Here is a 27,162-nt window from a genome sequence, read left to right as displayed (position 1 = left end):
TAACCCAAATAGGTGAAATGAGATAATCTCCCACGGCACACCAGACTGTATCTCACGGCACACTAGTGTGCCGCGGCACAGTGGTTGAAAAACACTGGTCTAGATGATGTATCGGAACATATCCACTAGGAGTTTCAGCAGAAATATGTTGTATAGAAATTAATTATACACAATAAAACATTAACAAAATGCTGTGTCACATGAATAGGTTTTTGAAGTAATACCTGTGTGACATGAAAAAAACAAGTATTTAAAAAAAAACATGGTGTTTACTTTTTGATATCAATATAAAACTCAAAGCAGTTTGACTAATGAAGATGAAGTCTAATAAACAAGCTTTGCTCTTCTCCAACGCCTCCTAGTGGTTCAGTACAACAGTTTGGCCAACAAAAATAAAGAGGAGTGACATCTCTTACATCGAATACACAATCTTCACAGCCTGCGTTCAGTTCGATGAGATGACAAAATATTTTAGCTAGTACTGATGTTGTATGTTAACATCCCAGTAAACAAACTAGAGACTTTATAAACAAGTTGTGACAACGTTCACGGCACATCGCCTGCTGCATGTTTCCTCACGTCATTAACTCTGTTACAGCAGCTGATGGACGCTTTGTTTAGAAAATAAAAGCAACATCAAATAGTTTTCTTCTTCGCTGTATACTTTTAGTGTGGGGGCAAGTGCGTCTGTCTACAATATTGTCCACAACTGTCTCCATCTAAACACAGCAGTACGCTCTTAAACACCCCGAGAAGCGAGGGAAAATTACGTTAAATCAAGCGCTTGGTTCAGTTTACTCTGAGGGGAAATCTCCGGAGCAAAGTCTGTGTAGTTTGTCCACCATGATTATCAAGCCAAATGACGCTGGTGCGCATGTGCCTGACTTTGTGTTGCCTAAAATGCATGAATAAATGATGGTTTTTCAGTAATTAAAAAATTAGACGGTATTATTAACCGTCTGAAATTGTATCACAAATTATCATTACACCGTTTACTGTTAGATCCCTCGTTCATTAACAAGTCAAAAGTCAAGGGCGGTCATGGCATGTTCTTGCCGCCGATGCTAGTCAATTTTTTAGGGCATTACGGCAAATGACAAGGGCGGACGCGACACGCCCCAGGGAAGGACTGAGTTAGACAGAGGAAGTTAATCTTGTGGTTCATGAGGGTCCATGGATAGTGTCCCTTGCTCCTAAGTGAGTGGATGTTTAGTAGACCAAAGTTGACGGCGGTGTTGTTAGCTGGTTTAACTGGGCTGGTTAACGCGCTGTGATCAATAGTCCTACAGATTTGACCTGGGCGACGAGAATTAGACTAAAAAGATGATATTGCAGTGGGGTAGTTGTAGTGGTAGTTCCTACGGGATCTACGGTGGATGTATCTGCGGAGATGAAAGCAGGCAATGTCCGGGTGGAGGTGCAGCAATTAAGGTGTGGGCTCAAGCAGGTGACAGCGGAGGCACAGAAGCTTGGCAACAGAGTATCAGTGTAGACCGGCCACAGGATGATGACTGACCAGGAAGAGGATCAACCAGGGAAGTGTTAGCCAATTAAAAGGTTTGCAGGCCCACATTGTGAACTGTGTCAGGTAATCAATGAGGGAGCAGCTCCAAAGCTGTTAGCATAAGCTATAGAACAAGCACAAAAACGCTGGCGAAATCGCCACTAATCCAGGGGTAAAATACAATAACTCACTCAAGTAAAAGCCACTACTTTGACTGATTGGGTCAAAAGATTCAAAACGAACATTTAAAAAAGGTAAAAAAGTTGCCGTTGAGCAGCAGCAGCAATCACGCCAACGTTCACTCCAACCAGAAGTCAAGAATTCCTTAATTATTTTTTTTCATTTTCATATATTCTGATGTTTAAACTTGTTTTTTTTCAGATTCAAATCCTTTTTTTAGATCAAAATCTTGTTTATTCCAATTCAGATTTTTGACCCTTTTTTATGTACAGTATTACCAATCAGCAAACGGATAAGGGGCGTCCCCTTTAACTTTGCCTTCAGGGAATTTAGCAACTAATTCAGTTCAAGCCAACACTTTCATATAAGCTATACCATGCAATTATCAGTGGAATAAATGATGCTGTTCTAAACAGCATTGAGGACAAATTGCAGCAAGTAATTATGCCAGATTATGCATTTCAGCAGCAAAATGTTTGAAAATCCTTCTAGTATGTAGAAAGTTATGAGGGCTTAAATGCGCTGACACTTCATTGCGCCTATCACGAGATGGATATGTGGACTTGTCCCATGGCGGTCAATCAATCAATCAATCAATCAATGTTTATTTATATAGCCCTAAATCACAAGTGTCTCAAAGGGCTGCACAAGCCACAACAACATCCACTGTACAGAGCCCACATAAGGGCAAGGAAAAACTCACAACCCCAATGGGACGTCGATGTGAATGACTATGAGAAACCTTGGAGAGGACCGCATATGTGGGTGACCCCCCCCCCCCCCTCGAGGGGAGACCGGATGCAATGGAGTCGAGTGGGTCTGACATAATATTGTGAAAGTCCAGTCCATAGTAGATCTAACATAATAGTGAGAGTCCAGTCCATAGTGGGGCCAGCAGGAGACCATCTCGAGCGGAGACGGGTCAGCAGCGCAGAGATGTCCCCAACCGATGCACAGGTGAGTGGTCCACCCCGGGTCCCGACTCTCGACAGCCAGCACTTTATCCATGGCCACCGGACCTGTGTCCCCCCCCTCCACAAGGGAGAGGAGGGCAGAGGAGAAAAGAAAAGAAACGGCAGATCAACTGGTCTAAAAAGGGGGTCTATTTAAAGGCTAGAGTATACAAATTAGTTTTAAGATGGGACTTAAATGCTTCTACTGAGGTAGCATCTCTAACTGTTACCGGGAGGGCATTCCATAGTACTGGAGCCCAAATAGAAAACGCTCTATAGCCCGCAGACTTTTTTTGGGCTCTTTGGGCGGTCCCATGGCTCGTCAGCTCCAATTGGCAATAGTGGTCAATGCAGTGTCTATTCATACATGATGTCAGGCGCCATCATTGCAAGTGGTGAGCTCACTGTGCATGCTCATGATACTACCCGGAAATGGGAATTTAAAGCTTGGCTGTTGAAATGCATAATCTGGCATATTTTGGCGCTGCAGTTCTGCAATGTGTCCTAAGTGCTGTTTAAAACAGCCTTCATGTCTTACTGGCATCATTTCCTTCACTGACAATCACACAGTGTAGCCCAGTGATTCTCAAACTGTGGTACATGTACCACTAGCTCAATCTAGTGGTATGGTAAATGGGTTATACTTGTATAGCGCTTTTCTACCTTCAAGGTACTCAAAGCGCTTTGACACTATTTCCACATTCACACATTCACACACACATTCACACACTGATGGCGGGAACTGCCATGCCAGGCCCTAACCACGACCCATCGGGAGCAAGGGTGAAGTGTCTTGCTCAAGGACACACGGATCATGACGAGGTTGGTAAAAGGTGGGGATTGAACCAGTAACCCTCAGGTTGCTGGCACGGCCATTCTCCTAACCACGGTACTTTAATCATTTGATTAAAGTACCGTGTTTTTTTTCCCTATGTTTAAACACAGTGTTACTGTTCAAACTGTGGTCCAAAAATTAAATATACTTGTTAAATAAAACCTTTGGCTTGTTTTTAATGAATACCTAGGCCTACTATGCTACTGTATTTTAATGTTGGTCGTTATAAGGGCCATATGAGAGCCAAGTTTTTTCTGAGGTAGCACTTGGTGAAAAATGTTTGAGAACAACCGGTGTAGTTTCTACAAAGTGTTGGCTTCCCTGAAGGCATTGTGATTGGGGACACCCCTTATCCTTTTGCTGATTGGTCTGTCATGAGGCCACGCCCCTCGCACGCGCTCCAAGTAAAAAAAGGGTCAAAAGACTGAATCTGAAAAAACAAGGTTTGAATCTGGAAAAAAAGGAATGCACAGCCAAAACAGGAACCGTAGATGTTTTCGACAAGGCCTGAACGAGAAATAAAGGCATCGTCACAAAGCTTTGGGCTGCCACTCAGCCGGAACAGGAACTGGAGGGGTCGTCGCTAAGTTTTGGGTTTCCGCGCAGCCTGAACAGGAACTGTCGGCGTCGACAAGGCTTTGGGCTCTGTGCAATAAGAACAGGAACTGAAGGTGTCCCGTCAGGACTGGTGCGCAGCCGGAACAGGAATTGGAAGAGGCGTCGATGAGACTTTAAGCTGCAATGCATCTCGAACGTGGAGGCATCGACGAGGCTTTGAGCTGGCGCGGAGCCAGTTCAGGGAATGGTGGCGTCCCGTCTTTAGACTGTCGCTGAGCTGTGACAGAAGGCAGCTGTGCGTCCCAGCTGTTCTGCTGCCAGTAGTAGCCCCCCTCTCCAAGGACTGACTTCGGACGTCCCTGTTGAGCACTGGCGGGGAAAGGAAGGTCTGGTGGGAGTCCAGATTGACTGGCTGGGCCCGAAATCCTTGATGACTGGACCGCAGGTCGTGGTTGAGACATGACTCTGGAGGTCACAGGGGTCACAAGAGCATGGGTGCCTTCAGCCTGTTGCCATTGGGTCAATGAAGTCATCCCGGGCTCGGGATCTTTCTGTGTGGAGTTTGCATGTTCTCCCCGTGACTGCGTAGGTTCCCTCCGGGTACTCCGGCTTCCTCCCACCTCCAAAGACATGCACCTGGGGATAGGTTGATTGGCAACACTAAATTGGCCCTAGTGTGTGAATGTGAGTGTGAATGTTGTCTGTCTATCTGTGTTGGCTCTGCTATGATGTGGCGACTTGTCCAGGGTGTATCCCGCCTTCCGTCTGAATGCAGCTGAGAGAGGCTCCAGAACCCCCGCGACCCTGAACGGGACAAGCGGTAGAAAATGGATGGATGGGTCAATGAAGTCTTATAACTAAATGGGTAAGCCAACAGGGGAAAAGCTACACTGCGGGACTCCGGACCAAATGAACAGACTTTCTCCAAAGGAGAAGATGATGAGATAGACCGGCGAGACAGGCTGAGATGTGAGATAGACTTGAGGTGAACAGGACGATAAGTGCGCCTACTTGGATAATGTCATTGGCCACCCTTATGTGGGCAAGGGTAGATGTCCGAACGAGTACCTAAGTAAGGGTCAGAGGTCAACTCACGAGAAGAAGGCAGATAATGGGAGAACCATTGATTGATCGAAGATACAAGAATGATCTGATTGTGAATCAGAATTTAGAATATTAATTTGCTCATTCATAAAATTGCCAAAGTGAGAATCATTAAAGAATGTGGAGGACAGAGGATTAGGGACAGCATTGGAAATTTAACTAAAATAGGCAACATCATAATCAGAAAGTAGATTATGAGCTCACATTCAGGATCATAAAGGTCAAAAGAATCAGAATCACCCCAAAATGTGGGGGACAAAGAATAAGTAGCAGTACAGTAAATTGGGCACAAAAGATAAGTCTGACACATAAGAGGAACTAGACCATACTGGGCGATTATTAGAAGGGTGGTGGACAGGCTGATGGCAGGCAGGTTGATGGTGTTTAAGGCGGCCAAAGGGACTCTGGCAAAACTCTTTAGCCATGTGCTTCCTCCTGGGTCCATCCCTGGGTCCATCCCTTGGTCCGATTGTACTGTCAAGGTCGACGATGTGGCGGCAAGATGAGGTTGACCCAAATGCAGGAAAACAAGGTGGAAACCACAGTTAAGTTTAAAAGAAGGTTTAAAAAAATTAAACCAAAAAGAAAACAAAGTAAAAGTATGTAAGTCAAGGAGTGAAGCTAAGAGCAGTGAAGTGAATTATATTTATATAGCGCTTTTCTCTCGTGACTCAAAGCGCTTTACATGTGAAACCCATTATCTAAGTTTCATTTAAACCAGTGTGGGTGGCACTGGGAGCAGGTGGGTGAAGTGTCTTGCCCAAGGACAAAACAGCTGTGACCATTGCAAACACTTTCAAATCCAATCAAACTTTACTTAGGGACCGAGTCCCTTTGGGACAGAGGACCCTATTGTATTTGTAGCGTTTTATTATTATATCGCCGCCTCTTTGAGCTGTAATTTGACCCTCTTAACATGCTTCAAAACTCACCAAATTGGACACACATCAGGACTGGCGAAAATTGCGATCTAATCAAAAACCAAACCCCAAAACTCAAAATTGCGCTCCCTAGGAAGAAAACACAGACACAACTGCCTGTAACTCCCAGTAGGAATGTCGTAGAGACATGAAACAAAAACTTCTATGTAGGTCTCACTCACAACCCCCAGCAAAAATCAACAGGAAGTTTGCAATTCCCCCTTCAAAACAAAAGTTGTGTAAAAACAGTCACCTTTTTTCAAACATTATCTCCTCTGAGCGCGTTTGTCGTGTCTGCTTCAAATTAGCACAGGAGAGGGATTGAACCCTTCTGATTAAAAGTTGATGAAAGAGTTGTAATTACTGCTCAGGTTTGGATTTTATGAGCCCTCAAAGTCGGTCCCGTCCATCGCTGCTTGCAGCTTTAATTATATATTACTTTTCATACAGCGGCAAGTGGCAAACACACACAGCACTAGTTTGAAGAGTAACTGACAACAAATGACATGTGACAATCGGACAACGACGATGCAGCAAAGAACTAAATACAAAGACTAATTGGACAAATGAATACATCTGGACTAGACACAGGGGAAAGAGAGAGATGATTATGGAAACCAGGGTAAGACTTAATGAGACAAACGAGCACATAGGGAACAAAACACAAGACAACAGGAAACAGATCATGACACCAAGCGTGCAACCAATGTTGATTTCTATACCTTATTATCAGTATTTGACCATGTCTACTTTCACTTTTTTTAAGCACTGCCATTGAAGAGTGTACCTTCCGCTTTAGAGGCATCATGACGGGAAAAGAGTTAAATAAATAGAATGAATGAGTTATTCCTCAGTATAGAAAATAGGTATTCAACAACTACTATTTATTTCTGAAGATAATGTATGCAAGTACTATATGTTGTTGTAGATCAGGGGTCCCCAACCTCTTTTGCACCACGGACCGGTTTAATGTGGGCATTATTTTCAGAGACCGGCTTTCCACTTGTGCCAGATAAACACAGCAAAAATAAGTGCATGAAAAATACAACTCACTATAACGCTGAATTAGTGGGAGCTGGGCTTGTTTCTTTGCAATGAGATCCCCAGCAGGTTGATAGTAACCTGCTGGTTATTGGAAATCAGCATTTGGCTACAATCTGTCACATTTATATTTTACATGTTCATTAATGTGCATTGTATCATGTCACAAAGTTATAACAAATGGCAACTTCCTATGAGGAGTCTTATTGTACATCTATAAACAAGCTTATTGGGGTGTCTAGTGGGACAGGCAAAAGTTAAGTCGGGGAAAATGCAGTCGTTTATAAATTATTTAATGTTTCTCTGCGGCCCGGGAGCAAATGTGTCATGGACCGGTACCGGTCCCCGGACCGGTGGTTGGGGACCACTGTTGTAGAGGACTGCTGCTTGTTTATTTTTAGTCCAAACAGACATCAATGATTGTCATGGTCTTGGTGCTTCGAGCTTGTCAAAAGTATCAAAACTTCAATACCAAGTTGATACCAACAAGCAGAAAATACATCAATACCTGCTCTTTTCAGTATCGTCTGTACACTTTTTCCTACGCAAATGGTGTTAATTCGCGTGTGGGCACTGAGTCTGCGCCGAAGAATGCCTGCTGTCTTTAAAAAAATTATCCAGTGTTTCCATATATTTATTTATTCATGGAAGCTTGTCACAAAGCACATTTTGGGCTTTTGGTTGGCCCTTGCTCATAAACAAATGATAATGGAAGTGTGTCAGTGTCGCACAACTGTAGGTGTGGTGTAACTGCTTCACAACACGCCTCATACGTGCCCACGTTGCCAGAAAATATGTTGTAGCAGAAATTATCTGCGATGCACGTTAGCCATTTTGGTGCTATATTTAGCGAGCAGATGTACCTATTGAAAGTGAAAGTGAGGTGTATCTTGCGACATGCATTTATTTGCTCATCAAAGACAAGTGGTCACCAAAGTATTTGTCGTGCAAGTGAGAACGTAGATCCGCCACCACAAGCCCAGGGAGTGTGCCTTACAGCGTGCAGAAAATCCTCAGAAGCGTGCAAGACAACCTTTATAACTTCCATAAGTGCGAAGAAAACACAGCTTAGAGACATTCTTCTGTCGTTTGGCAACACTTTGAACACCACCGCTTTACTTATTTCACCAGGGAGGCAAATTGTGGCCTAGGGGCCATTTCCTGAACACAGTGTTTTTTTACGGCACATTGTAGAAAACCCTAAATGCAAAAGTTTAAAAATGTAACAACAAAAAAAAAACGTAATGAGAAAAGGCTGAATATTTGATACTGTGTTAATAACAAATGCAAACAAATATGTGTCTTTAAACATATGTTTTAGCCTTTTTATTAGTTCATTTCATCACAATTGATATGATGACATCACACTACCTCCATATTGAAAGAATATTGATAGTTTTATATATTTGAAGAATCCACGCCACTGCTGTCATTTTTAGAATGTAAAATAGTTGACTATTATTTATTAGCATGTTTATAAGCACGGTATTGTTTGTTTTGATATACTTGGGGGTTATACAACCAACACCTGTCAAAATAATATAGTTACTCAATTCAGAGAAATAAATTATGGAATAATGAAAACCAAACGAACAAAAAAACACTACAACACACCTAATGATTTGTAGCACCACATCTGACTTTTATTACATCTTGCAGTTTCTGAGGCATGGACTTTACCAGTGACAAACAGTACTCTTCATCAGTCTTGCTCCAATTTTCTCTGATTGCAGTTATCAGATCAGCTTTGCAGGTTGGAGTCTTGTCATGGAACATTTTCTTCAATTTCCACCACAGATTGTCAAGTAGATTGAGATCCGGGCTATTTGCAGGTCATGACATTGACCTTATGTATCTTTCTCCAAGGAAATATTTCACAACTTTTGCTCTATGGCAAGATGCATTATTATCTTGGGGGGAAAAAACATATGTCAACATCCCTAAACATCCTTTCGATTGATGGAATATGAAAAGTGTCCCAAATGTATATGTAAACATGCATTTATTGAAGATGTAATGACAAACATCAAACCAGTGTCATTACCTGACATGCATCAATGACTGTGAATATTTGCATGTTTTCGTCAGGCAGTCGTCTTTATAAATCTCATTGGAATGGCACCAAACAAAAGTTCCAGCATCAACACGTTGCCCAATGCAGATTTGCGATTCATCACTGAATGTGACTTTCATCCAGTCATTCATATTCCACGATTGCTTTTTTTCAGCCCATTGTAACCATGTTTTTTATGTTTAGGTGTTAATGATGGCTTTTGTTTGGCTTTTCTGTATCTAAATTCCATTTCCTATAGGCACTTTCTTACAGTTCAGTCACTGGCGCTGACTCCAGGTTCCGCCCATTAGTTCTTAATTTGTTTTGGTGTGAACTTTCTGTTATCTTAAAGGCCTACTAAAATGTGATGTTCTTATTGAAACGGGGATAGCAGGTCCATTCTATGTGTCATAGTTGATCATTTCGCGATATTGCCATATTTGTGCTGAAAGGATTTAGTAGAGAACATCGACGATAAAGTTTGCAACTTTTGGTCGCTGATAAAAAAGCCTTGCCTCTACCGGAAGTAGCAGACGAGTAGCGTGATGTCACAGGTTGTGGAGCTCCTCACATCCACACATTGTTTACAATCATGGCCACCAGCAGCGAGAGCGATTCGGACCGAGAAAGTGACGATTTCCCCATTAATTTGAGCGAGGATGAAAGATTTGTGGATGAGGAAAGTGAGAGTGAAGGACTAGAGGGCAGTGGGAGCGATTCAGATAGGGAAGATGCTGTGAGAGGCGGGTGGGACCTGATATTCAGCTGGAAATGACTAAAACAGTAAATAAACACAAGACATATATATGCTCTATTAGCCACAACACAGCCAGGCTTATATTTAATATGCCACAAATTAATCCCGCATAACAAATACCTCCCCCCTCCCGTCCATATAACCCGCCAATACAACTCAAACACCTGCACAACACACTCAATCCCACAGCCCAAAGTACCGTTCACCTCCCCAAAGTTCATACAGCACATATATTTTCCCAAAGTCCCCAAAGTTACGTATGTGAGACTTTTTGAGACTTTTATTAGTACGTTGCACAGTGAAGTACATATTCTGTACAATTGACCACTAAATGGTAACACCCGAATACGTTTTTCAACTTGTTTAAGTCGGGGTCCACTTAAATTGATTCATGATACAGATATACAGGTATACTATCATATATACTATCATCATAATACAGTCATCACACAAGATAATCATCAGGGTGTATACATTAAATTATTTATGTGACATGCACATAGTGGCACGCACGTACGGGCAAGCCATCAAATGTTTGGAAGCGTACTCACGGTACAGTGTCTGCGTATCCAACTCAAAGTCCTCCTGGTAAGAGTCTCTGTTGTCCCAGTTCTCCACAGGCCAATGGTAAAGCTTGACTGTCATCTTTCGGGAATGTAAACAATGAAACACCAGCCGTGTTTGTGTTGCTAAGGTCGGCCGCAGTACACCGCTTCCCACCTACAGCTTTTTTCTTTGCTGTCTCCATTGTTCATTGAACAAATTGCAAAAGATTCACCAACACAGATGTCCAGAATACTGTGGAATTTTGCGATGAAACAGACGACTTAATAGCTGGCCATCATGCTGTCTCAAAATGTCCTCCACAATCCGCGACGTCACGCGCTGACATCATCATACCGAGACGTTTTCAGCAGGATATGTCGCGCGAAATTTAAAATTGCACTTTAGTAAACTAACCCGGTCGTATTGGCATGTGTTGCAATGTTAAGATTTCATCATTGATATATAAACTATCAGACTGCGTGGTCGGTAGTTGTGGGTTTCAGTAGGCCTTTAAGTTTTCTGTCTTTACGCTTGGATGTTTTCCTTGGTGTGCTTGACTTTTACAGCCTTCCCATGTTGTTTGTACTTGGTCCAGATTTTAGACACATTTTAGACAGCTGACTGAACAATTAATATTTTTGCAACATTGTGTGATGATTTACTTTCTTAAGAAATTTGATAATCCTTGCCTTCGTTTCAATGACATATCTTGTGTTGGAACCATGATTCAGGTCAATCCACCTGGTGAAATAGTTCTCGACATATTTAATCTGATGCAGGTGTTCGCTTTGGAAATTAAGATTTACAGGGTGATTCCACATTTTTTCATCAAAATTGAGTGATTCTATTAACTTTTTACTCTGCTTGATCTAAAAAATGAAAATGATTGTGACTATCACAATTGTTGTTCTAGATTTATTCTATCCATCCATCCACTTTCTACAGCTGGCTTCTTAAATCCAGAAAGTTGCCATTGGAAATGACTAAAGTTTTGTGTTATGTCTGTTATGTGCCTTTTTTCTACAAAATTAAACAATGAACATTCTCCCAAGTCTGGCGATTCCATAATTTTTGCCGGGAGTTTTAGAATATTACTGGGGTTTTTTTAACGTACTGACTGACTGTATAATTATTGTCTTTCCTGACTTACTAAACCACTTGCTAATTCCCCGGGTACTCTCTGCTGTAACACGGTTCCAATTAGCCTTCTGTTAAAGTGTACAATGCATTTATTATTTTGTTGTCTCAGTACTTCCGATTCAGGCTAGTTTAGCGCCACGGCTAGCATAGCTTGTCTTCTTCCCGTCTCCCCTCGGTGTGGGACTGCGCCAACCGAGCTAACACATAACGTTAAAAGAATCGTAGCTAATGTTTCTCTGATGGTTAGTTATAACCAAACCTAGAACAAACTTATAGAAAATGTTAGCATTAATGCCACATTTTAGAACAGTCTTTATTGATTTCAATAACATACGTTTGGACAATTGTCAATTGATTCCTAAATCACCCATGTTCTAATCGTGATGTATCAGAGAATCGATCATTTTTCCCACTCTAGCTTATACTGCAAGCAGGAATCGTGGGACTTCATAAGTATTGGTATCGACTACTGAAATTCTGGTATCGTGACAACCCTTCAAATGCGTCGCTTCATATTTGTGTTTCTCTGACAACATCTCAACACCTAACACCACCACCTTCTCATTGTTGCTGGTGGAAACTTTAATTTTGTTGTTGTTGGGGTGAATATTGGATAGTTTGACCTGTTTGTGTGTGCTTGTTACCTCAGATGATGTGTTGGCGAGGGATGCTGGAGAGTGTGTGATCTGTCTGGAGGAGCTACAGCAAGGAGACACCATAGCCAGACTCCCGTGCCTCTGTGTCTACCACAAAAGGTGTCGCACTCATGCGCCAATGACATTTACACATGAGAGCGGCATGAATGTAATGACGAAATTTCCTTCAGGTTTAGTTTTCAAGGAGAACTGCATTTTTTGGAATTTTACCTATCATTCACAGTCCTGATGAGAGACAAGAACAATTGTCTCGTTCGAAGTGGCGGGCAAACCAGTTTGCCTCTAAATTACTCTAAAAATGCATTCAAAAACTGTCAACATTACATAATTTACATTCTGTAACCTGCATAGTAACCAAGCTGTAGCGACATTGGTATTGTAAGAGCAAACACTAAGGAAGTGTTTTTTATAGTGTACTAACACATCGCCTTGCACACAAAGACACACACTCCTGCAGCATTAGCCGTACTGACTGAAAAACATGAACATATTACACTCTAAAGTACAAAACCCAAGACCAGTGAAGTTAACACGTTGTGTAAATCGTAAATACAAACAGAATACAATGATTTGCAAATCTTTTTATACCTATATTCAATTGAATAGACTGCAAAGACGAGATATTTAATGTCCGAACTGAGAAACGTAATATTATTAACTTAGAATTTAATGGCAGCAACACATTGCAAAAAAGTTGGCACAGGGGCATTTTTACCACTGTGTTACGTGGCCTTTCCTTTTAACAACACCAAGTTAACGTTTGGGAACTGAGGAGACCAATTTTTGAAGCTTTTCAGGTGGAATTATTTCCCATTCTTGCTTGATGTACAGCTTAAGTTGTTCAACAGTCCGGGTGTCTCCGTTGTGGTATTTTAGGCTTCATAATGCGCCACACATTTTCAATGGGAAACAGGTCTGGACTACAGGCAGGCCAGTCTAGCACCCGCACTCTTTTACTACGAAGCCACGCTGTTTTAACTCGTGCAGAATGTGGCTTGGATTTGTCTTGCTGAAATAAGCAGGGGCGTCCATGAAAAAGACGTTGCTTGGATGGATATCCTTTACACACTGATGTCGGTTTTTGAGGCAGTACCGCCTGAGGGATCGAAGGTTTCTCAGTCTATTTTGCACTTGTGCCAGCTTTTTTGAAATATGCTGTAGGCATCAAATTCCAAATGAGCTAATATTTACAAAAAATAACAAACTTTACCAGTTCAAACATTAAATATCTTGTCTTTGCAGTCTATTCAATTGAATATGAGTTGAAAAGGATTTGCAAATCATTGTATTCTGTTTTTATTTACCATTTACACAACGTGCCAACTTTACTGGTTTTGAGTTTTGTATTAGCTTTAAAGGGGAACTGCAATTTTTTTTTTATTTGCCTATCATTCACAATCCTTGTGTTGGACAAGCACTCATATGTTTTTCTTTTTTTGATGCAGTTTAACTAATAAATAAATGCAATCAAATACAGTGGAGCCTATGGGAGTTGCTCTATTCTGCCTATACAGTGCTTAAAAAAACATCCGAACACCTCCATCAAAGTTTTATACACACGCTGTAAGTGTATATGTAATGTAGTAACAGACACATTCATGATATGTAATATTTACAAATTTTGATGATTTTAGGCATACGACGGCGCATTAATTTAAAAAACATCAAGCCGTTCTCTTTTTCTTCTACAACACTGATTATTACTCACTGTAGACTTCATGAGAGCCAACAAACATAATATAAAACCTCGCTTACTGTACGATGTCTGCTGTCACTGGGATGCCGACTGCTAGGATGTTCATATATTACCGTTTAAATGATGAATGGCTCATAATCCTCGTGAAGAACTCAGCATCTTTTCGTGTCGTTTTCGACGGTTTTAAATTGGATGCCAAAGTCGATCGATTTGTCGGCTTATGTCTTTATCCTTCTGCTATCAAGGTGAGAGACATTATTAATGTACTACAATAAACTTTCACGAGCACTGAGGCGAAAAATGTGCTCACCAGCAGATATCAATATAGCAGCAACAAGCTTGTTAGCTCTCTGTGACAATGCGCTGCTAAAAATAGTTTGTCTGTGTTAGTGAAGTGATTTAACTAACTCATATTATGTTTTGCATATGGTGAATATTTATATTCATCTTGGAGAAAGCAAACCACCAGGTTTGATTAAATAGTGGTATTTCAGTTTGAGCACATAATAAGATAAGGCCCCTTAGTTTGATTTTCACGGTGGATTGGATCACTTCTCGTAGGTTAAAGGCCCCAATTTGGACTTTGGAATGCAAAAGTGATAGCCCTATCCTTGAGAAGAGACTACATGTCTAGCTCAACGTCAACATTTATGTTATGACTTAAAGCAGTTGTTTTCCAGACACTTACACACAAACTTCTCCTTTCATGGTCAGGGTGTGCTATCCTGAATTAGCACACACCCAGAGACAGAAAGGAGGAAAATAAAAACTGATGGTTTGGCTTCTCCAAGCTAGGAGAGACATATTTTCTTGACCTGACTACCTCCAGGAACTGCAGTCCTGTATAATGAAGCTCACTTGTAATAAAGCAACTTTTGGTTCAGTAAAGCATGCGTCTCCGACGTCTCTTTTGATCCAGCCGCACTGCCGTGTCACCCTTCTGTCTGGACAAGGATGACAAGACCATAAATACACACCATTTGCACTTATAATAACAATATCACTAATACTTGGTTAAAATTCAGGTCACAAAATGTAAATGGAGTATTGTTGGCACTTTTCAAAAGGGTATTTAGAGGGCTTTATGGACAAAATACAGGACCTCCTATTAACGCCATTGTAAGCAGAGTTGTATTTACGATTATTTAGGAGTTAGAATGCATTAAAAAAAAATACATCTGTCTTCTTGTCTCACGTAATGATTGTGAACGATAGGCAAAATAAAAAAAGTGCACTTCCCCTTTAAGGCTACAGTTGTGGCCACTACGCCTCCCCTCCAACACTTGATCGTGGTATTGTTTGGATTCCCTTGACGTTATGCACATGGTGGGCAAACAAGCATATCCTAGCACGAAGTCAAGTGAAAGCAGAGTGAAAATTTCACATTATTCTCACCTGTGGAAATGTTTTTAAGAGTAATTTTGGTAATAATAGTTTTAGAGTTGTTAAAAAAAAAAAATTGTTAAAACAAATAGAAAAACGCACAGAAATGTTGCTGCTGTGCCAATAAATCTGTCATTCTGTAGGTCATTCTGGAGACAAGTCAACAACACGATGGGAATTTGCATGAGCACTTTGCTAATTTTTAAGCAAACTTAAAACTGCGGGTGTCCGACTTGATATTGATATCAGATATCAGCAAAACAACAAGTATGAGATTATACAGTATGTGCTTTTGTGTATAATAGGTGGTATAATCTCCGACACAAGCAGTCCTGCAGAGTGTTTAATTGTGCAAATCTGGACAGCCAGATCATTTCTAAATGTTCTCTAAAAAGCACACAAGGTTGGTCTTTTCTTGTTTTTAGTCAATTCATTCACACAAGTTAACATGGTGGGCTGTGTCTACTAGGAGATAACAGCTACACCGCAACTAAGCACTCAATAGCACACAAGCTAGACATATGTTATAAGTGTCCTTCATTGAGCAATAGTGCAGTCTAAAACAGCACATTTGTCAATTTGAATACGTATCCAATAATTAAAGTTGCATATTACTTATACATACCAAGTCTCTAAGGCAGAAGCGTATTAGAAAGTATCCAGTAACAAACGTATCTACATCATTCAATTTACTGCATCATGATCTTAATTTGATGAATTATTGTGGCCACTAGGTGTCGCCAAAAAGACAGCATAAGTCCATTCTAGTCAGTTAATAATAAATAGGTTAGGTTTTTTTCATACCTACCATTGTAGTAAAAGTGTGTATGATGTCCTATCAACTCCAACATTGGTATTGTATCAGAAATGAAATAATCAGAACACCCAAATATCTGCTATATTCTGATTAAACATGAACATTGTATGCATGTAAACGTGGGAGTAATGGCGTCCAAGGGTTTTGGTTGTTTGTTACCTCTTTGACGATGTGTCATCTGACAAATGTGTGTTTGCAGTTGTATCGACTCGTGGTTCGAGATCAACCGGTCCTGCCCAGAACACCCTTCTGACTGACCACAGGCCTGCGGACGATGCTGGTCAAGGTGATAATCCATGCAAACAAAACTTCAGTTGCTGTGTATGTTTAACATGTATATCATCAATATCATATGTAAAACATTTACCACAGTTTATCATTATACAAACCCCGTTTCCATATGAGTTGGGAAATTGTGTTAGATGTAAATATAAACGGAATACAATGATTTGCAAATCCTTTTCAACCCATATTCAATTGAATGCACCACAAAGACAAGATATTTGATGTTCAAACTCATAAACTTTTTTTTTTTGCATATAATAATTAACTTAGAATTTCATGGCTGCAACACGTGCCAAAGTAGTTGGGAAAGGGCATGTTCACCACTGTGTTACATCACCTTTTCTTTTAACAACACTCAGTAAACGTTTGGGAACTGAGGAGACACATGTTTTAAGCTTCTCAGGTGGAATTCTTTCCCATTCTTGCTTGATGTACAGCTTAAGTTGTTCAACAGTCCGGGGGTCTCCGTTGTGGTATTTTAGGCTTCATAATGCGCCACACATTTTCAATGGGAGACAGGTCTGGACTACAGGCAGGCCAGTCTAGTACCCGCACTCTTTTACAATGAAGCCACGTTGATGTAACACGTGGCTTGGCATTGTCTTGCTGAAATAAGCAGGGGCGTCTATGGTAACGTTGCTTGGATGGCAACATATGTTGCTCCAAAACCTGTATGTACCTTTCAGCATTAATGGCGCCTTCACAGACGTGTAAGTTACCCATGTCTTGGGCACTAATACACCCCCGTACCATCACAGATGCTGGCTTTTCAACTTTGCGCCTATAACAATCCGGATGGTTCTTTTCCTCTTTGGTCCGGAGGACACGACGTCCACAGTTTCCAAAAACAATTTGAAATGTGGACTCGTCAGACCACAGAACACTTCTCCACTTTGTATCAGTCCATCTTAAATGAGCTCAGGCCCAGCGAAGCCGACGGCATTTCTGGGTGTTGTTGATAAACCGTTTTCGCCTTGCATAGGAGAGTTTTAACTTGCACTTACAGATGTAGCGACCAACTGTAGTTACTGACAGTGGGTTTCTGAAGTGTTCCTGAGCCCATGTGGTGATATCCTTTACACACTGATGTCGCTTGTTGATGCAGTACAGCCTGAGGGATCGAAGGTCACGGGCATAGCTGCTTACGTGCAGTGATTTCCCCAGATTCTCTGAACCCTTTGATGATATTACGGACCGTAGATGGTGAAATCCCTAAATTCCTTGCAATAGCTGGTTGACAAAGGTTTTTCTTAAACTGTTCAACAATTTGCTCACGCATTTGTTGACAAAGTGGTGACCCTCACCCCATCCTTGTTTGTGAAAGACTGAGCATTTCATGGAATCTACTTTTATACCCAATCATAGCACCCACCTGTTCCCAATTTGCCGGTTCACCTGTGGGATGTTCCAAATAAGTGTTTGATGAGCATTCCTCAACTTTATCAGTATTTATTGCCACCTTCCCCAACTTCTTTGTCACGTGTTGCTGGCATCAAATTCTAAAGTTAATGATTATTTGCAAAAAAAAAAAATGTTTATCAGTTTGAACATCAAATATGTTGTTTTTGTAGCATATTCAACTGAATATGGGTTGAAAATTATTTGCAAATCATTGTATTCCGTTTATATTTACATCTAACCCAATTTCCCAACTCGTATGGAAACGGGGTTTGTACAATACAATCAGCAAGATAGGATGGAGCTAGACTTTTTTGTATTTTATACGTAAGTAGTAAAACCTTATTAATTATTCATTTATTTACTTACCATCAAGCGATGCTTCAATCCATATGAAGACCTACTAACAACGATGAAAAACAAGGAAACCGCGATGGTACGGCTGAGTCACACGATCAGGTGGCCTCGCTAAACTGTACTGCAATGAACGGCGGAAGGTGCACTAAAGAGAGGAAGGCAGAGACGTGCTAGTCAGATAATATAACAGAGTGGTTAAAGAGATCCTTTGCCCAGATGCAGGCCCTGGCTCATGACCAGGAGAAGTGGAGAATAATAGTGTGGAGTTCATCACAGCGGTGACCCTCTGATGCTTTACAGAATTAACCGATTCGATGAAGGACATTTATTGCGTATGTCTAGCTTGTGTGCTTTGCTGTTTTGTAGCTGCTAGCTCCAAGTAGCTTATAGCCTGCAGTGTTTCCCACACATTGCTATTATACTAGTGATGGGGGCATGGGTAGGGGTGTGGTGGAGGTGTCAATATCTTGACATCTTATCATTTTTCGCAATTGCGATGATGCATATGTTTTCTTTATAAAGGCTGAAAAAATGTTATATGCTCTATTTTTCAATTGTTGCTGCTCTTTTTATTACAATGTAACACAGGCTGCACTTTGTACACCCCTGGTTTATTGAAATATTATTTGTCCTTCCCTAAATTTTGGAATTTAGTTTGCCAAATATGTAAACAGTCTTTTAACAACTTGAGTTGTATTATTGATAATCTCCACAATGAAGTTACAGTAAAACTAAGCACACAAAGGAAAGTATATTATACCGTACATATGACGTGCATATATGTGTAGGAATCATGTTAAGTCAATATTACATCCATCCATCCATCCATCTTCTTCCGCTTATCCGAGGTCGGGTAGCGGGGGAAGCAGTCTAAGCAGGGAAGCCCAGACTTCCCTCTCCCCAGCCACTTCGTCCAGCTCCTCCCGGGGGATCCCGAGGCGTTCCCAGGCCAGCCGGGAGACATAGTCTTCCCAACATGTCCTGGGTCTTCCCCGTGGCCTCCTACCGGTCGGACGTGCCCTAAACACCTCCTGAGGGAGGCGATCGGGTGGCATCCTGACCAGATGCCCGAACCACCTCATCTGGCTCCTCTCGATGTGGAGGAGCAGCGGCTTTACTTTGAGCTCCCGGCGGATGACAGAGCTTCTCACCCTATCTCTAAGGGAGAGCCCTGCCACCCGGCGGAGGAAACTCATTTCGGCCGCTTGTACCCGTGATCTTGTCCTTTCGGTCATAACCCAAAGCTCAACCATAGGTGAGGATGGGAACGTAGATCGACCGGTAAATTGAGAGCTTTGCCTTCCGGCTCAGCTCCTTCTTCACCACAACGGATCGATACAGCGATACAGTTTCTTATAAACTCAAAAAAAAGCAATAAAGTTATATAGGATGAAGGTTGCCTCTAACGTTGCTAGCTTAATACTAACGTATAATGAACCTGATCATTGACAGGCTAATTAAAATGAGCACAGCAAACTTTTACAAACGTTTATCAAATGAGACTCTTAACGTAACAAAAGTGACATAAAACAGCAAGTGTATTTTCTACTTACTGGTACATACATACCAGTGGCGGGCCGTGCGTTTCCCACCGAGGCCTTCAGTGATGTCCGACTTCAATGATTATCTCTCAACATACCATAATTGATGTCACCACATGACCATTGCTGGAGAAATACTATACAGCAACATATTTACTGGGAATTAAACACATCAACAGTGTACAAAACGGGTTATTTTCTGGCGCATTTAAAAAATCAATAAAACCCGCATGAGCAATTAAAACATATCTTATGTGGTACTGTCAAAATTAAAATTGCAAAAATAATATTAAATGTGAAAAAGTAAAGAAATTAAATATTTGAACTCACAATTTGTAGAACCCATTCAAGCTTCCGGGGTTGGCCGACATGGTCTCACAAGAGGTAGTTTCTCTTTAAAGGGGAACATTATCACAATTTCAGAAGGGTTAAAACCATTAAAAATCAGTTCCCAGTGGCTTATTTTATTTTTCGAAGTTTTTTTCAAAATCACGCAATATCCCTAAAAAAAGCTTCAAAGTGCCTGATTTTAACCATCGTTATATACACCCGTCCATTTTCCTGTGACGTCACACAGTGATGCCAATACAAACAAACATGGCGCATAGAACAGCAAGATATAGCGACGTTAGCTCGGATTCAGACTCGGATTTCAGCGGCTTAAGCGATTCAACAGATTACGCATGTATTGAAACGGATGGTTGTAGTGTGGAGTCAGGTAGCGAAAACGAAATTGAAGAAGAAACTGAAGCTATTGAGCCATATCGGTTTGAACCGTATGCAAGCGAAACCGACGAAAACGACGCGACAGCCAGCGACACGGGAGAAAGCGAGGACGAATTCAGCGATCGCCTTCTAACCAACGATTGGTATGTGTTTGTTTGGCATTAAAGGAAACTAACAACTATGAACTAGGTTTACAGCATATGAAATACATTTGGCAACAACATGCACTTTGAGAGTGCAGACAGGCCATTTCAGGGCTGTCTGCATTTAAATGTTTTTAAGCTAAATTATTGGTAAACACAGTTTATGTATAATAATTTACGTAAAACCGCGAGTAATGAATAAAGTTTTCATCAATTAATATATTCTGTAGACATACCCTCATCCGCTCTCTTTTCCTGAAAGCTGATCTGTCCAGTTTTGGAGTTGATGTCAGCATCTGCTTTGAGTGTCGCAGGATATCCACACATTCTTACCATCTCTGTTGTAGCATAGCTTTCGTCGGTAAAGTGTGCGGAACAAACGACTGACCATTTCGTCGGCTTTCCCCACAGCCTCGTATTTTGAACAATTTTCGTCCAATTTCTTGCCACTTTCGCATCTTTGGGCCACTGATGCAACTTGAATCCGTCCCTGTTCGTGTTGTTACACCCTCCGACAACACACCGACGGAAGTGAGAAAATGGCGGATTGCTTCCCGATGTGACGTCACATCGATAATTTTCATTTTTGTTTCACTACATTTGGATTTGTGTGTCCTCAATTGCTCTCAATTGCTCTGTTTATTGTTGTTCTTAATGTTACTGGGACGGGTTTGGTTTTGGAATTGGATTGCATTGTTGTGGTGTTGTTGTGTATTGTTTTGTTGATTGATTAATAAATTCATAATTAAAAAAAAAAAAAATTATGAAAATGAAAAAAGATGATGAAAAAAATATATTTTTTGTTTGAATATGGTTTCTGTAGGAGGACAACATGACACAATCCTTCCTAATTGTTAGAAATCCCACTGTTTACATTAAACATGCTTCACTGATGAGAGTATTTGGTGTGCGCCATTTTGCCCTAATAATTTCGGAAGTACTTGAATGCACCGTAGTTTGTTTACATGTACAACTTTCCTTGATGATGCCACAGAAGGACGTGTTTTATGCCACTCCTTCTTTGTCTTTATTTGTCCATCAAACGTTTTATACTGTATGCAGAAAGGTGAGCTTTGTTGATGTTATTGACTTGTGTGGACTGCTAATCAGACATATTTGGTCACTGCCTGACTGCAAGCTAATCGATGCTAACATGCTATTTATACTAGCTGTATGTACATAATGCATCATTATGCCTCGTATTTTAGGTATATTCGAGGTCATTTAATTTGCAGTTTCCGTTTCCTTCAACTTGAACACACATGCCTTTGGCCATTCTAAGTTAGTAATTTCCAGGATTTATCTCACCCTCTGAAAAGCCTCCGTTTTACTAATGTTTTCCAATGTTGTAAAAATGTGTAGAATAAATATAAAATTTCAACATTTCTGTCTACAAAGATTTGCGTCAGACATAGTCAATTTGATTAACTTAGACTTAGACAAACTTTATTGATCCACAAGGGAAATTGTTCCACACAGTAGCTCAGTTACAAAGGATGGAAAGGATAATGCAGGTATAAGGTAGACTAAAAATGTTACCATAGTAGCAATATAAAATATAACATATATGTAATATTTACATATTATATATACAGTATATAATATATACTGATATATTATATTATTATATAGTATATACAATATATAACAAATCCCAATTACCATGTACAAACCCCGTTTCCATATGAGTTGGGAAATTGTGTTAGATGTAAATATAAACGGAATACAATGATTTGCAAATCATTTTCAACCCATATTCAGTTGAATATGTTACAAAAACAACATATTTGATGTTCAAACTGATAAACATTTTTTTTTTTGCAAATAATCAATAACTTTAGAATTTGATGCCAGCAACACGTGACAAAGAAGTTGGGAAAAGTGGCAATAAATACTGATAAAGTTGAAGAATGCTCATCAAACACTTATTTGGAACATCCCACAGGTGAACAGGCAAATTGGGAACAGGTGGGTGCCATGATTGGGTATAAAAGTAGATTCCATGAAATGCTCAGTCATTTACAAACAAGGATGGGGCGAGGGTCACCACTTTGTCAACAAATGCGTGAGCAAATTGTTGAACAGTTTAAGAAAAACCTTTCTCAACCAGCTATTGCAAGGAATTTAGGGATTTCACCATCTACGGTCCGTAATATCATCAAAGGGTACAGAGAATCTGGAGAAATCCCTGCACGTAAGCAGCTATGCCCGTGACCTTCGATCCCTCAGGCTGTATTGCATCAACAAGCGACATCAGACTGTAAAGGATATCACCACATGGGCTCAGGAACACTTCAGAAACCCACTGTCAGTAACTACAGTTTGTCGCTACATCTGTAAGTGCAAGTTAAAACTCTCCTATGCAAGGCGAAAACGGTTTATCAACAACACCCAGTAATGCCGTCGGCTTCGCTGGGCCTGAGCTCATCTAAGATGGACTGATACAAAGTGGAAAAGTGTTCTGTGGTCTGACGAGTCCACATTTCAAATTGTTTTTGGAAACTGTGGACGTCGTGTCCTCCGGACCAAAGAGGAAAAGAACCATCCGGATTGTTATAGGCGCAAAGTTGAAAAGCCAGCATCTGTGATGGTATGGGGGTGTATTAGTGCCCAAGACATGGGTAACTTACACATCTGTGAAGGCGCCATTAATGCTGAAAGGTACATACAGGTTTTGGAGCAACATATGTTGCCATCCAAGCAACGTTACCATGGACGCCCCTGCTTATTTCAGCAAGACAATGCCAAGCCACGTGTTACATCAACGTGGCTTCATTGTAAAAGAGTGCGGGTACTAGACTGGCCTGCCTGTAGTCCAGACCTGTCTCCCATTGAAAATGTGTGGCGCATTATGAAGCTTAAAATACCACAACGGAGACCCCCGGACTGTTGAACAACTTAAGCTGTACATCAAGCAAGAATGGGAAAGAATTCCACCTGAGAAGCTTAAAAAATGTGTCTCCTCAGTTCCCAAACGTTTACTGAGTGTTGTTAAAAGAAAAGGTGATGTAACACAGTGGTGAACATGCCCTTTCCCAACTACTTTGGCACGTGTTGCAGCCATGAAATTCTAAGTTAATTATTATTTGCAAAAAAAAAATACAGTTTATGAGTTTGAACATCAAATATCTTGTCTTTATAGTGCATTCAATTGAATATGGGTTGAAAAGGATTTGCAAATCATTGTATTCCGTTTATATTTACATCTAACACAATTACCCAATTCATATGGAAACGGGGTTTGTACAATATTACAGTATATGTAAAAGCTGCAGCAAAAAAAAAGGGGGCAGCATGAAATAGAGTAGATCCAGCAGAAAATATACATTATAAACAAACATAGAACAGGTAGCTAACATAGAAGCAGTCAGGTAATAGACAAATATCTGCTGCTCACTGCTCCCCTCACCTCCCAGGGGGTGAACAAGGGGATGGGTCAAATGCAGAGGACAAATTTCACCACACCTAGTGTGTGTGTGACAATCATTGGTACTTTTACTTTAATCATCTTTTGCTGTATGGCAAGTGATTATACAGCTGGATGGAGTGCGGAATGAAGGAGTTCTTGAATGGAACACTGTGGGAATGAAGCTGAAGGAGCCTGTTGGAGTATGAGCTCCGCTGTCCCTCAATTGTCAGGTGGAGTGGGTGGGCAGGATTGTCCACGATGGCGAGCAGTTTGTCCAGTGTCCTCCTGTCCCTCACTGACACAAACGCCTCCAACTCTGTGCCAATAGTTTGGCCGGCTTTCCGGATCAGTTTGTCAATCCGGTTTAAGTCCCTTTTGCTGGTGCTGCTCCCCCAACAAACAACTGCAAAGTACAGGGCACTGGCCACAACAGACTGATAAAAGATCTCCAACAGCTTGCTGCACACATTAAAGGACCTAAGTTTTCTCAGGAAAAAGAGTCTGCTCATGCCCTTCTTGTATACAGCTTTGCTGTTGTCCTTCCAGTCCAGTCTGCTGTTCAAGTGGACTCCCAGGTACTTGTATTGCCCCATAAAACCATAGTAGTTTAATATTGCTAATATAGACACTTGCATCATGTGTTGCCTTCATTATAACACTTATATAAGGCTTTTCCTTTTTTTTTTTTGGTCCAATGGAATAAGCGGTTGAAAATGGATGGATGGATGGATGGCTCTTTTAACGTTTTGGGTTGCGGACCCCTGGGTTGGTGACACAAAGTATTAGGTGTTATTTGACGTGGCTCATACTGATATCTCCCTCTTTTTCAGGACTAGGTCGTATTCCCGCCGTGGAATTTGGGACACAAGCGCAACCGAACACGCAGAAACAAAGAGTTTGCATACTAAAAGGAATCAAATCCCCTTAGAAGATAACTTTTCCCAATGGAACCAAAACACATCCTGAAAGGGCCCTGTCCTGAGACCTCACCCCGTTTCTGCTGGAGACCCTCCATCCGCCGAACAGACTGCCGACCGAACATTCCCCCCTCGCAGGTTCCATTAAAGAGCTTCATTCACTGACGTAGCCGCCTGCCTTGCTCATGAGCTCAGGTCCTCGCAGGCCGGGGGCTGGCAGCCTTTGTCTCTCGCCTTCCCCTGTGGCCTTAACTCGCAAGCGGGAGAGGAAGCCGACTGACGAGTGAGGCCAGCGATTTTGTAAACTCTCCAACCGTGTCGTGTGTGTGTGAGTGTGTGTGTGTGTGTGTGTGTGTGTGTGTGTGTGTGTGTCATATTCAAATGTTTACAGCCTCGATGTTTCTTGTGTGTGACTGGCAGTCGTCCCTTTACTTTGCTAAAGTTTACAGCGACAGAAAAGCTGCGTGACGCATGGTAACGTAAAACGCCGCTACGCTGTGTCCCCGCTAGAGTAGGTCAGACGTGTGCCCGACCGGAGACGAGATCCACTCGGACCCGGAAATAAGACCGCGGTCCCGCGGTAGATCCGTTTCAAAGGTGCGTATTTATTAATTTCTTCATTCTCAACAATATTTGTTTGATATCACGGCCATGTCGGACACGACTCTGCAGAACGCCAACAGTTGACGTGTGAAGAAAACAAAGCTACTGTCAACAAACGTTGGAATAAATTGTGTTAGATGACATTAACGTGTCCTTTTCTTCTGGGTGTGAACGTGGAAAATAAAAATCAATGCTTGGATGTGGAAGAAACATTCCTATTTTTTACTGGATGTAGAGCCACAGGATACTGTAACTACTGTACATATGCATTAACTCATTATTCATTTAAAATGTTTTTTAATACATTAAATTCATAACATTTAATAATTACATTGCATAAACTTATGAATGAAAATATTATAAAAATAAATCATGGATTTTAAAGGCCTACTGAAACCTACTACTACCGACCACGCAGTCTGATAGTTTATATATCAATGATGAAATCTTAACTTTGCAACACATGCCAATACGGCCGGGTTAGTTTACTAAAGTGCAATTTTAAATTTTGCGCGAAATATCCTGCTGAAAAAGTCTCGGTATGATGACGTCAGCGCGTGACGTCACGGATTGTGGAGGACATTTTGGGACAGCATGGTGGCCAGCTATTAAGTCGTCTGTTTTCATCGCAAAATTCCACAGTATTCTGGACATCTGTGTTGGTGAATCTTTTGCAATTTGTTCAATCAACAATGGAAACAGCAAAGAAGAAAGCTGTAGGTGGGAAGCGGTGTATTGCGGCCGACTGCAGCAACACAAACACAGCCGGTGTTTCATTGTTTACATTCCCGGAAGATGACAGTCAAGCTTTACCATTGGCCTGTGGAGAACTGGGACAACAGAGACTCTTACCAGGAGGACTTTGAGTTGGATGCGCAGACGCGGTACCGTGAGTACGCATGCAGCTGCGGCTTCCAAACATTTGATCGCTTGCCCGTGCGTGCGTGCCGCTATGTGTATGTCACGTACGTAACTTTGGGGACTTTGGGGAAATATATGTGCTGTATGAACTTTGGGGAGGTGAACGGTACTTTGGGCTGTGGGATTGAGTGTGTTGTGCAGGTGTTTGAGTTGTATTGGCGGGTTATATGGACGGGAGGGGGGGAGGTGTTTGTTATGTGGCATATTAAATATAAGCCTGGTTGTGTTGTGGCTAATAGAGTATATATATGTCTTGTGATTATTTACTGTTTTAGTCATTCCCAGCTGAATATCAGGTCCCACCCGCCTCTCACAGCATCTTCCCTATCTGAATCGCTCCCACTGCCCTCTAGTCCTTCACTCTCACTTTCCTCATCCACGAATCTTTCATCCTCGCTCAAATTAATGGGGAAATCGTCGCTTTCTCGGTCCGAATCGCTCTCGCTGCTGGTGGCCATGATTGTAAACAATGTGCAGATGTGAGGAGCTCCACAACCTGTGACGTCACGCTACTCGTCTGCTACTTCCGGTACAGGCAAGGCTTTTTTATCAGCGACCAAAAGTTGCGAACTTTATCGTCGATGTTTTCTACTAAATCCTTTCAGCAAAAATATGGCAATATCGCGAAATGATCAAGTATGACACATAGAATGGACCTGCTATCCCCGTTTAAATAAGAAAATCACATTTCAGTAGGCCTTTAATGCCATATTTATTAT

The 27,162-nt window shown here is 41.3% G+C and overlaps 1 protein-coding gene across 2 annotated transcripts in view; it reads left to right on the top strand.

The window, feature by feature from the left end:
• The window catches only part of znrf1 (zinc and ring finger 1), a 62,287-nt gene extending 36,503 nt beyond the window's left edge, over positions 1-25,784 (top strand). Inside the window, exons 3-5 of one of the 2 annotated variants that reach the window (XM_061927699.1) lie at positions 12,241-12,346; positions 16,343-16,429; positions 24,833-25,784. In XM_061927699.1, coding sequence (XP_061783683.1) covers positions 12,241-12,346; positions 16,343-16,400 — 164 coding nt within the window. In that variant the 3' untranslated portion in view covers positions 16,401-16,429; positions 24,833-25,784. The remainder of the gene's footprint in view (positions 1-12,240; positions 12,347-16,342; positions 16,430-24,832) is intronic. The other variant, XM_061927698.1, reaches the window with a different exon arrangement.
• The last annotated feature ends 1,378 nt before the right edge of the window (positions 25,785-27,162 follow it).

The sequence above is a fragment of the Nerophis lumbriciformis genome, linkage group LG35 (assembly GCF_033978685.3).
Source record: "Nerophis lumbriciformis linkage group LG35, RoL_Nlum_v2.1, whole genome shotgun sequence".
NCBI lineage: Eukaryota > Metazoa > Chordata > Actinopteri > Syngnathiformes > Syngnathidae > Nerophis > Nerophis lumbriciformis.
This window is presented reverse-complemented; position numbering and strand designations above follow the sequence as displayed.